This window comes from Ascaphus truei, chromosome 14 (genome assembly GCF_040206685.1).
Source record: "Ascaphus truei isolate aAscTru1 chromosome 14, aAscTru1.hap1, whole genome shotgun sequence".
Taxonomy (NCBI): Eukaryota; Metazoa; Chordata; class Amphibia; order Anura; family Ascaphidae; genus Ascaphus; species Ascaphus truei.
The window spans coordinates 39,175,039-39,192,100 of record NC_134496.1 but is presented as its reverse complement, the minus strand read 5'-3'; the positions used below and the strand labels follow the sequence as shown (position 1 = coordinate 39,192,100).

The following is a 17,062-nucleotide window of genomic DNA, read 5'->3' as shown; positions in this document are numbered from 1 at the left end:
GGCGGAAAGTAATCCCAGTGATCTGATCGCATGATTTAAGTGCGATATTTGTGTGACATATTACAGTAGTATCATTATAAAGGCTGAAGGAGTGGCTCAGTGAGTAAAGGCACTGACTTTTAAACCAATGACACTGAGTTTGAATGTAAGCTCATCTGAGCAGGTACTGTGTTTATTAAAATCCTATATACAATGCTGTGTACCACACACTATACTGTATTTGTGAAGCGCTTTGAGCCCCATTGGAAGAAAACCACTGTATGAAAAAAGTTTCATTTATAATCCTCTGATTCTGAGTTCCATCCATCGTTTGTATCTAAAGCTCTCTCCCGCCTTAAACCTTTCTCACTTTCTGCCCCACACCTCTGGAATGCCCTTCCCCTCAATACCCGACTAGCCCCATCGCTATCCACCTTTAAGACCCACCTTAAGACACATCTGCTTAAAGAAGCATATGAATAGCACTGGATAATCATGGACACATGACACAAAGCTTGGCCCCCTGCAGACACACTTACTAGTATTCCCTCCTACTTTCTCTGTACGTTCTCCCTACCTACCAATTAGATTGTAAGCTCCTCGGAGCAGGGACTCCTTCCTTAATGTTACTTTTACAATATGTCTGAAGCACTTATTCCCATGATCTGTTATTTATATTTGTTATTTATATGACACGTATTACTACTGTGAAGCGCTATGTACATTTATGGAGCTATACAAATAAAGACATACATAGATACATACATTTTATTGCTAAACACAAATTCTTACCACATAAACATTTATGAAGCAAGAAGGATTTTCTGTTTACCGATCATATTTGCTTTGATTTAGGAGTCTGTGTATACTTGTTTTCTACATTTTTAGGGCACTACTATTTGTGGGTTTATAGGATTTATGGTATATAACTATACACAGGCAATTTAAATCAATTAGCTGAGCACAAGATTTATAAATACATTTTTATATAATGTAAATATGGTGTATATACCACTTTATACTATGACGATACCACCGCAGCATTCTTAGAGATCTGCATGAATCAATGAATACATCTTGATATGTTTAATGATCAAATTCATTTTCAGCAGGAAAGAAAATGACGTTCAAACAGATTCCCCGTTTTATAGCCACGATGCCCATCAAGTCTCTTCTCGCAGTGGAGATGGAGAAGAGGAGGAGATGCAAGTTAAAATTCAAGCTGTTGAGGAATTAATTCCCAAGAATGGTAATGTGCCAGACACCGTTTGCATATACAGGGACGCCAATATGTGTAAAGAAGACAAAAAAGACATGGGAATTAATAGGTATGTTAATGTTTTTTTTTTAGCTATCTCCATGTAAGCTCTTAACGTCCAGGAATTTCTTCAAATTGCTAGTTATCATCTCATTTGCTTTGGTTTCTGTTTGGAATTAGTTTTCATGACCTGTGGAATGTATATTCTATTTAGTTTTTCCTTCCTTCTCATCATTTCTCTATTAGCTGACATCATCAGGCAATTAGCATCCAGTTGATCAAATAACCTTCCCGAAAGGCAGATCTTAAGGGGTGTCCATTACACCTCTGTGACTGTCAACACTCAGCAGAAGACCTTATACAGAATCATTTTTCGTGTTTTGTCGTATTAGGTCATGCAAGGATATACTTCGTTTAGACAGTGAATCACAAAGAATTAAATATATCACATCATTGAGGCCCCAGAAATACTGCACAATTAATAAATGTGTATTTTTAGACACTTCTATTTTTATCTTGTTGGAAATTTTAAATAAAATTGAATTTAGACTTGTTAGACTTCCTTCTACTATACTCTCTACTTCACATGTATTGTATACGAACCATTAGAAGTTGGACAGTTTGAGCATTTTGAGAGCTTGTCTTTAATCTGTTTAACATTTGGCTGTATATCATTAAAGCAGCTTTTTATATACAGATAAAATATTGCTGCCTGCCTGCAATAAACACTCTCTACACACTATGTAATTTGTAGCTTTCATTGCTGTTGGTCTCTTAGAAAGTAAATCTAAAATATTCCCACTGTGTAATGCCCATCGTTCTGTCATAATACTGATAGTCTGTGGTCGACAAATCACCAAAAAAATCTACTCGCCACCTAGTACCACACATGTGCTGCTTGGGCCAATAGGAGCTCGCCACGATGTTAAATCCACTCGCCCGGGGCGTGCAAATGTATAGGTTTGTCGAACACTGCGATAGTTATGGGTGGGCTTGTTCGCTGGTGCTTTAGTTTGCTGGAACTCAAAGATTCAAAACATGTAAAATCTTGTAAGTGTTTTTTAATTTTTTTAATAAATCAGTTCTGTAGTATTAGATAATAGTGACTATTTTTTTTAAATTAAACTCCCAATGCTATTTTTTTATGAGTTTTAAAGCATCCTTTGATTGCTATAGAAGGTTGTAGCCCACCTCACAAGCAGTGCAAGAAATTTGCAACACTTTCATGCTTGTGATAATGTGTTGCCAACATTCCCAGCAGTTTGAGCTGTAAACTGTAACAATAAATAATGTTACCTTAGTAATATAAGGATAAATTGTAGCTGCTGAGCTACACTGGCTGAAGCAACCAATATGTTAGGCCACGCTTATAGTGAGAGCCACGCAACGTTGCGTCAAAACAAATGTATTGCTGCCGTCGCGTGTACTTATAGTAGAAGCGGCGCGATGGAGCGCTGGCTTGGTCGCAATCGCTGGAATTCACTTCAATTTGATTTTTCCAGCGACAGCAGCGTGGCGTCAGCGTCGCGTCACCGGCGACAGCACTATAAGCGCGGCCTTAGGCACACTCAGGATATTTGCAGATGTATAACAGGAGCACCAAACGATTGCCAGCTTAGGTAAAAATGTAGGTAATACATTGTCACATGTTTTTCATATAAAAGAAGAAAAAAAGAAGGAATGTAGTATTACTGCTTTAATTGTTTTTTGGGGAAAAATAAGCAATTTAAAAAAAAAAAAGGTATTTAAACTGCTGCAAACGTTTGCAACCACTCAATTTACCAGATATATCACCGTATTTACTAAGGAGACTTCTGCCAAGAGACACCTTCCGGCGCATGAAGACACATTACAGCCCACTACAAGGCGTCTTCCACTGCCGGACGGTGCCCTATGGCAGAAGACAACGTAATAAATATGAGCCAAAATGTCAATCTTTAACCTAGGGGTTCTGAACGGTCTCCATGGACCCCCCAACAGGTCAGGTTTTTAGGATATCCCTGCTTCAACCGAGCCACTGATTGAGCCACCTGCGCTGAAGAATGGATATACTTTTAAACCTGACCTGTTGGGGGGGGGGTCTTGAGGCATGGAGTTGAGCACCCCTGCCTTAACTCTTGGAGCACCGGAAGGGCCACAATCCCTCTTCCACATCACAAACACGTGAGCGCTTCTCGGAGTGCCAAACCCTATGACATGGTGGATGGGCATGGGGAATCCAAAGGGTTAAAACCAAAAAAAAATGTCACTATATTTTAACGTAGGTAAGTATAGTACTTGGCCCCTATTTCATATGATTTTTATTTGTAACTCAAAGATGATTGATTTTTTTTACCTTTATTCGAAGATTAATTTTTTTTTTTCTTGCTAATTTTGTAAGGCCACTGTACTCAGGAATAAAACTTCCTCAAGTCCACATGCTTATCAAACACTGCAATGTGAGCAGTAAACAATGCACCAAACGTTGGCCGGACATTTGAATTCCTTAGTCATCATCATTGAGTACAGTATTAGTTGATCTAAATAAGGCTTCAGTAATCTCTGAGCATTACACAATGTGAGACTTTCCAGGCAGAGAGGATTCCGGAGTAGCTGATAATGACGCAACGTGACACCGTTCAGACACAGTAGATACAAAGCATGCTGCAGGGTTACTGTAAATGAGCACATGATGTAGTCATTTTTTACATTCAAAATCAATAACGCGAAGGGATCTGAATTGTGAGCTGGAATGGACGAAGCAAATTGAACCACATCAACTCAGAGAGGTGTATTTACTCAAGTCTCTTGGTTTCCAAATGGAGAGTAAACCAGAGGTCTCCTGGTTTCCAAATGGAGAGTAAACCAGTGCAAAAAACGGCTCCGATTTATCTAAAAAGAAGGAATCTCATTGAAAGCAATATGAGCTTTTAATGAGATAAATCTGGTGTAAATGTTTTGCTCAGTTTGAAAGCCATGAGACTCTTGTAAATGACACCCATAGGGTGATATATATCAAAGTCTCCAAGATACAGAAGGGTGCCAAAAATGAAGCTAAAAACTGCATCATATTTATGAGAGAATAAACCCAATTGGATATTTTTTAATTATTTATTTGCCCCAGTTTTGATTCACTTTTGAAGCTGGGGCACTTCCATACATAACCCTCAGAGTGTGTGGGTAGTGTTAAATCTCTGGATAGTGCATTCCACAAAACAATACATTTATTGGGTAACTGTTTCTCTGAAAAGTTAGGGACTGTCACAGGAAACGTTGGTAATGCTACCTCTGTAGTTTGTTTACTGAAATAGGGGTGGGGGGTTCATTACCTGGATCTGCGGGGGGTGGGGGGGAGTGGCTGGGAGACAACCTGTGGTACCCCAGCCTCCAGACTTCCACCTCGTTCCTAGAGATATAACTTTCTTCACTATGCATTAAATAAGTTACGGTAGGTAAAAAGGTGACAGAATCCTCCGCCGTACAGCAATACAGTCCGGCTGGGTCATCCTAGCCCTGGCAGCCAATAGAAAGCCACAACATAATTTTAAGATGACATTGTGACTTCCAATAAGTGACCCCGGTGGTCACATGTGTAGTTTTTTTTTTTTTTTGTATCTCACAAGGGAAGGTGTGCAGGCACATTTATAAAAAAAAAAGATGGGACTTTCTGCTTTAAATATCAATTTCTGCCTTTTGTAATTTGTTTTGCAGGTCAAAAAACTTGGCTTTAAATTCGGTCAGCAGAAAAGGCGTGAGTTTGGACAACGGTCAAGACATTGAAAACGCAGAGGTTCTTGGTGTAATCTCTTTTTCACATATGTTTCTAAATCAAGAAGATGAAAGTCTGCCATTTGGCACGGACACTGAAAAATCCCAAGTGGATAGTACCTTAGCTTTAAGTCCATTTAATAATTATACTGAGCTCAATCAAGAAAACCGGCGTACCGCAGAGGGTATAAAAGATCCCCCAAAACAACATGATAAACTTTTTCTGCACTTAAAGGAAAATCTAAGTGAGCTTAAAAACTATGTCATGGAAATAGGGAAGTTAATCCCAGCTCCTGATCAGTGTATCATTGAAGGTAAGAACCCCTTTAAAAAAAAGTTATGCTGGGTAACAAAAAAGTGTTAAAATGGATAAGAACTAAAGAGTGACACAGTGAGCTCATTTGCATGTCATTACCCAGAATCCCTGGCTGCAGTGGAAGCACTGTTTGCCCAGCGATAATGGGGAAAGACAGGGTTGCAGATCTGCCTGTGCTCACAAGTGGTATTTGTATTTACTGTACAAGGTAAGAAGCCAAACTGTGTATGTATATAGCAAACAGAATCTTACAGGCATTGACAACAAAACTTGCAATGCTTCAAATAAAAAGCCTAAATCATTACACATTTAAAAAGTCGAACCAAAAAGAGAGAATATTACGTTATTGGTCTAAATGTTCATTTTTTAAAGGTAATAATTGACTTTTGTCTTCATTGGCATAAGCATTGACGTTAACATTTCAGACGTTTTCAATCACCTCCTCACTTCCCCTTCTTGTCTTCATCCTTCTTTATAAATCATGCCCAAACTGACTGCAGATATTATCACAGTCGCACATCCAACAGTAATTAGGAAGCCAGGGAGACCGTTAACTAAGTCACTAAGCATTGCCAGAGTGAGCAAATGAATGAATGATTCTATCATCTCCTTTTAAAAGGCGCAGAACTAACCGTCTTGGATGCTTGCCGTTGAAAATAAATAATCCTATCTCTTCGTTTGTTAATATATCTCTGATACCAGCTGCCTTTCAGATTGCCAAAGTAAACTTTTGGACATGATTTTTTTTTCCCCTTGCAGTTTGGCATTGTTTCAAAGATTTTATACTACTGCAATTTCCTGCAAATTCCTAGAGCAAAAATGTTGTAGTGTAGTTTGAAAGATGTCCATATCTCATTGCTAATGATTCTGGGATCTGGAGGTGAATGGATAACTTAAAAAAAAGCTGTTCTATCCCTTCTCAGCTGCCAGTTTGTAGCATATTGATTGGGCTTTGACAGTAAAGAAGGTATTCATATTTCGCGTGATTAATTGCTCAATGTAAACGATGACACATCATATTGTTTCAACTCACATTTGTTCTAAATGTTCCAGATAAATATTTGGTGTTTTACCAACATTTTCATTAAAGTTGCAGACCAAGCAATATCCTACTTTTTTTTATTTTTTAAATAAATCAGTTTTGTACTATGAAAAAATACTTGCAGCACATTTTTTAAATCACCCTGAAAGACATTTTTAATGTATAATATATCAAGCATTTTTTGTTTCTATAGCAACCATTTACAAAGTCACATCCCCTTCCTCTTCTGAAACAGGCTCTGGCACACCCCTTTTGAGCCGTGCCCTCTCTCTAGCAGTACACCAATTGTATCTAGTGTCTGCCTGGTCACATGATCTTCTCCACAGAACTTTGCTTCTTTGGTCCTCTTCTGTTGCACCGACAGCCACTTACTGTAGGGAACCCCAAACCAAATCTTCGCCGATCGATCTGCAATTTAACTAATTACTTATCATTGTACGGCTTGTATTGATGCACGTACAGCATAAAAGGGGAGGGGGGGGGGGGGACCGTCAGCTTGGATTGCTGCTTTAAATGCGTGAGAAGAAAAACGAGATTATCTCGTACTTGATGCATGTTATTATTTACTACACTTTTCAGACACTTATACGAAATGGGAGTTTTTGCAATACAGTAGCATGGCCTTTTTTCCATCCACTGTTGGGTTTACTCTTTGGATTTTCCTCCTGGAGGGTTTCATTACAAGCCTGTTTTTATGTCAATGATCATCTTTATTTAAATGCACTTTAGCTGTTGGCAAATCCAGGTTTTTTTTTCGAGCACTTCACCTATCGGCAGAAATCCCCACTTCAACCGGAGAGCACCTCAGAGTAACCATGTTTCTACATGTACTCCACCACCCTCACCAACGTGTTTGAGAATTACAATGACAGCTGCCCATGAGTAACGGGAACATTGTTCGAGAATACGCAACTTCTCCTGTTATTCATTTGTTCTCCTTGAACGATTCTCTCTGAATGGACAGATTCATCATTCCTTAACCAGTGGCTTTGAAGTTCCAGGAAAATGACAAAAATATGTTTTTGGGATATGTGGAGATTATTACCTTAAAGCTGCAGTGAACCAAGCCCTCTTTCATAAGCAGGACACCACAATCTCAATGTTCCTACTTAACTATCCACTATACATAAGAGTATCTGCTATGTACCTGTAACACATTTAGTAGAAATTTTAAGAAATGTTAAGGATGTTGGTAGCCATTATGCCATACCTTATAAACATGAAATAGCTTCAATGGGAGATCTATTCTTTATCTGCAATAACATAATAGTCATAATAACTTTATTATACATGGTGTTTTTCTCCCAATGGGATTCAAAGCACTTCACAATATAGTGCACAGCACATAAGAATTGTTGCAGACACAGTCCCTGCCCAGATGAGTTTACAATCTATGATTTTGGTGCCTCAGGTAAAGTGACTTGCCCAAGGTCACAAGGAGCTGACACCGGGAATTGAACCAGGTTCACCTGATTCAAACTCATCAGTGTCCTTGTTATCAGAGTCAGTACCTTTACATAATGAACCTTCCTTGAGGCATTTAACCCAAAGACTTAATCTCAATCAAAGTTTCTTTATTTACACAACACCCACTTGCACGGAAATGTAAATGATATGTGCAGCCAGCATTCAGAATGGGCTAATATCAAAGTGTTTCCCGTCTGCTAATACCAACCGAATAATTACAGAGCAATTAGAACTTTGTCTCTCTCTTATTTTTATTTCCTTTTTAACTTTTGCATTCGTGCATTTCTAACTAAATGCATGGAGCAAACAGACTTTGTAAATTCTCCCTTGGGTTCAGTGAAAGACACATGGTCTACAGGAATCCACCAGGTTTGGGCTATTTGCTGACAAACATCTGTTACTGTTCCTGAAATCTGCAGATTTGTTTTCGTTGTTACATCATTGGGTTTTTCTCGGGAAATGATGGTTAGCAGCATCACATTGCTCAGTGAACATGCTTGTCCTTATTTCAGTATACAGATATATATTCATACATATATACAAAAACGAATAGACGATACCGTTCTGTGGCTAACAAAATGCTTTTATTTGTGCGAGCTTACGAGATACACTGATCTCTTCTTCCGGCAATGTTGCAATGGATAAAGCAGAATACAACGCAGAAAGGGAAGCGCTCAAGTGATAAAATAAGTATGTCTAAACTGACTAATATTAATAAATAATGGGTGCTGCTAGAAAAGGAGAACCGTTCCCAGTTCTTGTTTTGATGAAATCCAGAGTAATTCAGCGCACCTCCAAAGATGAAAAAAAGGGGCGAAAAAAGAAAAATATATATGGTGAAGTATGTTCATGCAATGCAGGAAAAGTATAATGGTGAGGTATGCACTAACGTGTAAGTGCCTGGACCCAGGCACGTATACAGTACTGTAGGTTTCTTTTTTGCTTCTCCGCTTTCACACAGCAAACAGATGCGATTTGAAGCCTTGTTGGTACAAAAGTCCAATTTTATATAGAAAAAGCAGGTATACACTCACATAGACATATGAGCGAAAATAAAAATAGAGAGACCAGCTCCAGTCACTTTAATTCTTCTCCGTGGACCGCAACTCTCGCCGTTCCAGCCGGCGTCTTTCGTGGATTGAATACATTTTTGAAGAGGCCTACTGAACTGACTACTACTGTATCAAGCCAATAGTAAAGATTTGCCTTGTCACAGCAATGCTGTGTGTGCTTTCCAGGCATATTTAACCCATACAGATCTGAAGTGGCCTACATCACATGCCAAATCAATGGACACCTGGCTATTGATGAACTCCGGTTGGTTGGTTGGTTGGTTGGTTGCTCTTTAGCACCCAAATGAATACCTGATATCAGGTGCTTGACAGCTGTACCAAAAGGCTACATATGTTACACTTGCCCTCAGTATGAGTACTATTGGAAGCAGGGCCCAGTGGGATGGTACATGCCTGCAGCATTCAATTTTCAGAGGCTTTCTATACACTGTAGGAGTAAGAGTGCTTGGTTTCAACTGTTCTAAAAAGCACTAGGCTTGTATTCCTTAAAACCCTCAGAGCCTTTTCTTTTTGAAACAATGTACAGCAGGGCTCCGCTTCTCGGCGATCCGCTTTTCGGCGATCCGCTTTTCGGCGATCCACGAGAAGGGGGCCGCCATGTTGAATACTAAATAGCACATGTGCAGAACGGGCGGTTGCACCCGGCGCGCATGCGCAGAACGGACAGGTGCGCCCGGCGCACATGCGCAGAACGGGCGGTTGCGCGCGCAGACCAGGTCGCGCATGCGCAGATCGGCAAAAATGCCGGTTTGCACATGCGCAGAACTGAAAGTCGCCGGATCCGCTTTCTGCCGATTTTCACTATGCGGCGGGCCCCTGGAACGGAACCCGCCGTATACCCGGGGCCCTCCTGTACTGAGAATGAAGATTTAAAAGTACTGTAGCATTGCAAGCAATTGATGAGGTAGCCCACTCACAAGGAAGCAATACTGGCCTTAATACTGAAACAAATGAGGACAGAGTAGCAGATGTATTTGTGGGTGAGAACTTGGGTTCCAGTGATTATCGATCAATGGGATTAAGTATGCAGACAGAGGCTGAGACATACCGCAGAAAAACTAAGGTTTTAGATTTTAGAAGGGCTGACTTTTTCGATATGGGAAATTATTTAAGGCAGTTATTCCCAACTCCTGTCCTCAAGGACCGCGAACAGTGCAGGTTTTAAGGATATCCTCTCATTAGCACAGGTGGCCCAATCATTTTGACTGAGCCACCTGTACTCAAGCAGGGGTATACTTAAAACATGGTTAGAGGTCCTTGAGGACTGGAGTTGCGAACCACTGATTTAAGGGATTCTTTCGCAGGCTGGAGGTATTGAGTGGAGTGCAGGAGCAGTGGGAAAAACTAAAATATGTAGTACTAAAAGCAAAAGACCTTTGTGTCAGACAAGTTAGTAAAAGTACAAGGAAAAGAAAGCTGATATGTTTCTCAAAGGAAGTGGCAGCTGCTGTGAAAGCTAAAGAGGCAGATTTTAGGAAATATAAGTAGACTCCGAGGAATGCGGATAGAGAACCATATCAGGCTAGGGGGCAGAAGCAAATAATCAGATGTGCGAAAGGCCCAAGCCGAAGAGAAAATAAACCAGTCAGCAAAGAATGTATGTACATATGTATATCTTTATTTATATAGCGCCACCCAGGGTACATAGCGCTTCACAGCAGTAACACATGTGACATAATACTGTAATACATAATGGGAACAAAACATTTTATAGGTGTATAAGTAAAAGGAGAAAAACAAAAGGAGGAATAGAAAGACTAAAGGCAGAAGAGGACAGTCATGTTGAGGAAGACAGAAGTGAAGGAGAGGGACAACAGTTGGGTAACAGGAATATAACTGGAAAGGAGCCACAAATCCATTTACAGAGGAGAATGTCCTACTGGAACGTTCAAAACTGCAAGTGGACAAATGAATAGAGCCAGATGGTATACAATTTAGGATATTAAAATGGCTTAGGGGTGTGCTGGCTACATCATTGACAGAACTATTTAACCAGTCACTATTCACAGGTGTAGTTCCAGATGACTGGAAAATAGCAAGCGTAATCCCACATCACAAAAGTAAAAATGGAAAAGACAAATAACTACAGGCCAGTGAACCGGATGTCAGAAGTGGGGAAATTATTTGAAACGCTGGAGAAAAATAGAATTGTTGGCTACAGTGTCTACAGTCCAGCAACTTACAGGATCCCAGGCAGCATGGGTTTACTGGGGGGACATGATGTCAAACAAACCAAATTGTTTTGTTTTTTTACTGGTTGGCTAAGGTAATAAGGTAATAGCAGTAGATTTTAGTAAGGCCTTTGACTCTGTCCCACAGAGAAGAGTGACAAACAAGTGTCAATGCTTGGGATTGGACTCTTAGGTGGTTGAATAGATAAGACACTGGTTAAAGTATACATGACAGAGAGTTGTGGGAAATGGAATACATTCAGAGGAGTGGAAGGTTACCGGGGAAGAACCTCCGGGATCTGTACTGGGACCGAGGCTCTTTAATATCATTATTAGTGACTATGGTCTGTAGGGGAAAGCATGCCTTTTTGCAGAGGACACAAAGATCTGCACACAGGGTAGACTAACCTGGGGAGAAGGGGATGGGGTTAAACACAATGATTCATGAGTTAGGTAGATTGGAGAAATGGTCAAGACAACTACATTTTAATGCCAAAATGTACAATACAATGCACTTGGGTCACAAAATTTAAAACACAGAATTTAGAATTAATGGCACTATAATCTCAACTGCTATAGAGGAAAGGGACCTGGGGGTCATTATTTCACCAGACTGTAAAGTAGGCAAGCAATGTAACAAAGCAATGAGGAAAACCAGCTGGATGCTAGGTTGTATAGGGAGAGGTCTTAGCAACAGAAAGAGAGGGTGGTGATGCCACTTTATAGATCCCCCTCACCTCGAGTACTGTGTTCCATTCTGGAGACCTTACCTCCAGAAGGACATAAATAAACTGGAAATTGTGCAAATGACGACAACTATAATGATGCATGATCTACAGCAGTGGTGCTCAACTCTAGTCCTCAAGACCCCGCAACAGGTCAGCACAGGTGATTCAGTCTTTGACCGAGCCATTGATTAAGCCACCTGTGCTGAAGCTGAGATATCCTTAAAACCGGACCTGTTGGGGGTGTCTTGAGGACTAGCATTGAGAACCCCTGGGAGAAGGAGTGGCTCAGTGAGTAAAGACACTGACTGGCACTGAGTTTGTTATGGTTCAATTCCCGGTGTCGGCTCCTTGTGAGCTTGGGCATAGTCACCTTATCTCCCTGTGCCTCAGGCTTCAAAAACATAAATTGTAAGCTCCACCGGGCAGGGACTGTGCCTGCAAAATGTCTCTGTAAACGCCACGTAAAACTAGCAGCGCTATACAAGAACATATTATTATCTACAGCATAAGGCTTCTCAGGAAAGACACAATGACCTTACTGTGTGTACAGCTTACAGGATAGAAGGGAGATAGGGGATAGGATTGGAACTTTCAAATATACAAAGAGTTACACAAAATTAAAGGAGGGAAGTGGTGTCAGAGAAAGAGGAGAGCTAGAATAAGAGGTCGTGCACCGACACTGGGGTGTGGGAGGCTAAGGGGAAATGTGAGGAAGTACTACTTCAAAGAAAGGGTGGTGGATTGAGGAATAGCCTCCCAACAGAGGTGGTAGGGGCTAATACAGTAAGGGAATTCAAACATGCTTGGGATGGCTATCCTTAATATGAAAGACAGGCGAGGATCACATAGGGTCTGACGTTTTACAGCAGATAGGAGAATGGGCAGACTACAGTAGGTGGGCCAAGAGGTTCTTATCTGCAGTCAAATTCTATGTTTCTACGTTTAAATGAGGGATGGGGGGGACCTGCCCTTTGGGAGATGGAACATTCTTTGCACCCAGGTTTAATTGCTGTGGTTTTACCTCTGTGCAAAGCATGTCTATTAGATAGTCCCATTGATTCCTCTTCCTTAGTACAGCCTTATAGCATATCACTAGCATGCTACTACATTTGTGTATTACATTGTGGAAGTATTGATCATTTATTTATGATACATTTCATATTTGGTTGCAGTGCCATTTTTTTTCTTTTTTTGTGCTGTGCGCTGACTTGTTTCTTTAAGGCAGGAGAAAACACGCAAGTTGAACAATGTGGGGTGGGTCTCGTTTTATTAGTGGTAAAAACAGCTGTAATCAAACTGTGCTTGAGAGAAACTTTAACACCAAGTTCCTCCCACCTACATGGTCTTTTTTAAATCAAGGCTACAGCCAGATCCATAGTAATATCCAGGTCCAGCATATTAAGCCCAATTAGAACTAAGCCTGACTACCGATGGGCGGAATCTAGGAGTCTTCAAGTGTGTTTCTTGTCCAACAGCATGTAGTCATTTACTGTACTGTATCTCTGATACCATATACCATGGGAATGGTTGTATGTAGGCCAGAATTACATCCCTTGTCATTCTTCCAACAATGCATTCATTTGATCTATTAACTGGGAGTACCTGTTTCTATCATCGTTTTTCTGTCTGAGCACTGTTTTTTAGGCTTTAAGTGATGCATTTGGTGCTTACGACATTAGTTTGAAGGTTCTAAGCGATTTGCAAATTGGGGTCTAGTGAAGTCTATAACTCTGCTCAATAACATTGTGCATTTACAGCTAACCTATTGCCCAACATCTCCTTTGAAAAATATTGGTCTGCAATCCAACTTTGTGGGTTATTCACTCCCACATTCCTCTAACCCAAGGCCATAGTATTAGTAATAACAGGCAGGTCTTGGAAACAAATAGTCTTTCCAAATACTTTGGCCTTCCATATCATACGCAACAATGAGTGCTACAGTGATCTGAGGGGGAAAAAAGTTCATACCACCCACCTCTAAGTTAGCTTTGATGAGTTACAACATTTTGGGTTGAAATTCTGGTCATTCCTTAACTCCCCGTTGAAATCTTTTGCACTTAGTGAACATTTTCAAGGATTTTTTTTCGCAATTTAACCAGGATAATGGATGTTCTAAAAACTGGAGTTTTCCAGTCTAAAGTCGTGGCAGTTGTTGAGAATGATGGGTCCATAGGTCAATGTTGCATTTGCTTCATTATTTTATGGAAGTCTTTGCAAAAAAACCCTAATGGCTCAAAAAAAGCACATTCTATATAAACAGTATGGTTCCTTGTCCCCTGTCATTCTTACTGTGGTTTCTTATATGTAATCCCCCTGGTCTCATCTCAACAATTCTTGGCTGTAATACAAATCCCACATATTGCCCTTTTCTCTACAAGGCTGACCTTTTAATACATTGTGTTCTTCATCGAATTATACTGGGTTTTCTTTTTAGCTTGTCCCAGGAAAGGCTGGTAAATGATACATCTACATTGGTGGAATTTACTCAGCCACCATGTGCAAAAATAATCCCACGTGATCAGTCTTGGAGTACCGATTATTTTCTTTTCATTGATCTGTGAGCTTTGATAATACTCGAGATAACATCATGGCAGAAGTGTTATTTTAGAATTGGTTTTAGTACAAAACAGTGAATAATATACACCTACGCTCTGTGAGTATAAAAGCATAGAATTCTGGGAGTGGGAGAGAAATACATGAAACACTGGAAGTACAGCAAAAAATGATTGTAGATCACATTTTAATACATAAAATATTTCAGTTTTGTTTTGTGATGATGGCAGATGACAACAAACTAGAGAAAAACCCCTATTTTTCGTTTTTTTTTTTGGAGTTTTGTGAAGACAATTTGTGGAAGATTTAAGAGATGTGTGTCAAAAAAGCGAGACGCCCCCTAAATGTTCTGCAAATAAACTTTCATTTAGACAGCACTGTAATAGGGAGCAAACTGCACTCCGTTAGCGTCTTTTCGTGGTTCTGAATAAATGGCAATAAAATTGTCCTACAGTATGAGGGAAGTAGATGATCTTAATCTAAATTCATTTCAACACCTTCTGCCGATACTTACTGTAAGGTGCATCTTATATTAATGTGAGCTGGAACGCGCAACATAAAATCAACAGTGCATTGTAAGAATAAAAGTTCTGATACAGATGTAACACACCTTAGGCTGTGACGTGCGTTGCAGGACAAGAACCGCCCCTATCTGCCCTTGCCACCGCGCGAGCAAATTTGTCTGAAGACAGGAAAACTGTTCAGGACTTGCGACGGAACGCTGGCCACGCCCCCGCCGGTTCAGCCAATGAGGGTGAACCTGCCGGGTGACGTCATGACCAGGCCCCCATCACCCTCCCCCTGTCTTTCCCCCTGCAGCTCACCGCAGACCTGGGATCACAGCTGCACACACTGCCAGCCTGGCAGGCGCACGTGCAGCGCCGACACTGGGGCCTCAGCCTTACGGTTCACAGCACAGGTCATGTGAGTGTGGCGCCCCCCCGTGCCGGAGCATTAACGGTGCGGGGAGTCCAATCTGGAAGCATGGGCCCTGCGCAGCAGACACGGTCTGTGGAGTTGCTAATTTTTGTCGTTTCGACCGCGGCTCAGGAGACAGTAAGTCTTACTACATGTGTATATCTGGGGAGAATTTGGGGAATAAACCTTCAAGAGCTGAAAGTGCATAGACATATTCAGTATGATCTGGGACCATATGTACTTACTAAGCATTGTTATTCCAGAAGTCACCTTAAGGCGCATTCAGTTTAATATAAATAGCACCAGTTGGCAAACAATTAAATATGGGCCTAAATAATCATAGCATTGCTTATATGGGTATAAAACAAACTTCTTTTTTAGCACAGTGCTAGTTAGAGAAGGAGATGGCCACTATTAAAATGATGAATTGCCTAACATTAGATCACCCGAAACAGGAAATGTTACTATCTACCCGTCACTAATGTTTCATATCATTCCAGTGATAAACTGGGGGGGAAAAAATGAGTGGGAAGTACCAGAAGCCAACAAGCCATGTTCATCAAGGCGGAACAAAGGAGATTGGGAAGCAAAGGAAAAAAGAAAAATGCTGTTGTAGTTAAGGATTGGACGTTTTCTGTCCTGCTTTAACTCTCTCAGCGGTGCATTGTAACACCAGCCCCCACAGAAAGGGTTCAAGCTTGCGTTTGTTTTATTAACAACAGGATAAAACAGTAACAAGATTGCTTGTTCATCATTACCTTGGCAGTAGATATTTTATGGTCTGGCCTGCGAGCTCGGAGCTGCGTCACATAACCTTTTAGTGAGAAACCCAAAGCAATTCATCCTTTTAAAATGCTTATCAGATATTTCTCTATTACATACTGTAAATGACGTGTGATTTTTTTTTTCTCTCCAGTTTATCTTCCTTAGTCACTGGAATGATATGAAACATTAGTGACGGGTAGATAGTAATATTTCCCCTTCCGGGGTGATCTAATGTTAGTTACACAGGCAATTCATCATTTTAATAATGACGATCTCCTTCTCCCACTAGCACTTTGGTAAAAAAAAATAAGTTTGTTTTACACCCAAATAAGCAATGCTATGATTATTTAGGCCCATATTAAATTGTTTGCTAAGTGGTGCTATTTATATTTAACTGAATGCGCCTTAAGGTGTCTTCTGGTGCCGGGAGGTGTCTTCTGGAATAACATTGCTTAGTAAGTACATATGGTCCCAGATCATACTGAATATGTCTGTGCACTTCAAGGTTCCCCTTTCCCCCCCAGATATACACATGTAGTTAAGACTTACAGTCTCGAGCTGCTGTGAAACTGCAAAAATCCTCGACTCTGTTGACAGTGTCTGCCGCGGTGGCGCTGCGCATGGTCCATGCTTCCAGATCGGACTCCCCGCAAAGTTTACCCTCCGGCACCGGGGCTTCCGCAGTCACACGACCTCTGCTGTGACCCGTAAGGTGTGCGACATCTGTATCAGAACTTTTATTCTCGCAATGTTGATTTTATGTTGCGCGTTCCAGGTCACATTAATATAAGGTGCACCTTACAGGAAGTATCGGCAGAAGGTGTTGGAATGGATTTAGAGGCATTAAGATGAGCACAGGAGGGGAGACTGATGTAATTTAAAGCATGTCGTTTCCTTCCTATCATCTGTTCTCCTCACACTGTATGACAGTGAATTTGTATTGCCATATATTCAGAGCCCACGAAATGATGACCCCTGGGAATGTAGTTTGCTCCCTATTATAGTTGTCTAAATGAAAGTTATATTTGGGGATGAGGGCTGAGAT

At 40.7% G+C, this 17,062-nt stretch overlaps 1 protein-coding gene across 7 annotated transcripts in view; it reads left to right on the top strand.

The window, feature by feature from the left end:
• Positions 1-17,062, top strand: part of VEPH1 (ventricular zone expressed PH domain containing 1) — a 197,960-nt gene that overhangs the window by 102,715 nt on the left and 78,183 nt on the right. For 6 of the 7 annotated variants that reach the window (XR_012788028.1, XR_012788027.1, XR_012788029.1 and 3 more), the window contains exons 8-9: positions 1,089-1,307; positions 4,928-5,298. Coding sequence is in view for 4 of the 7 variants with exons in the window: in XM_075570551.1 (XP_075426666.1) it covers positions 1,089-1,307; positions 4,928-5,298 (590 nt within the window). In the remaining 3 variants the exon portion in view is untranslated. The remainder of the gene's footprint in view (positions 1-1,088; positions 1,308-4,927; positions 5,299-17,062) is intronic. The other variant, XM_075570553.1, reaches the window with a different exon arrangement.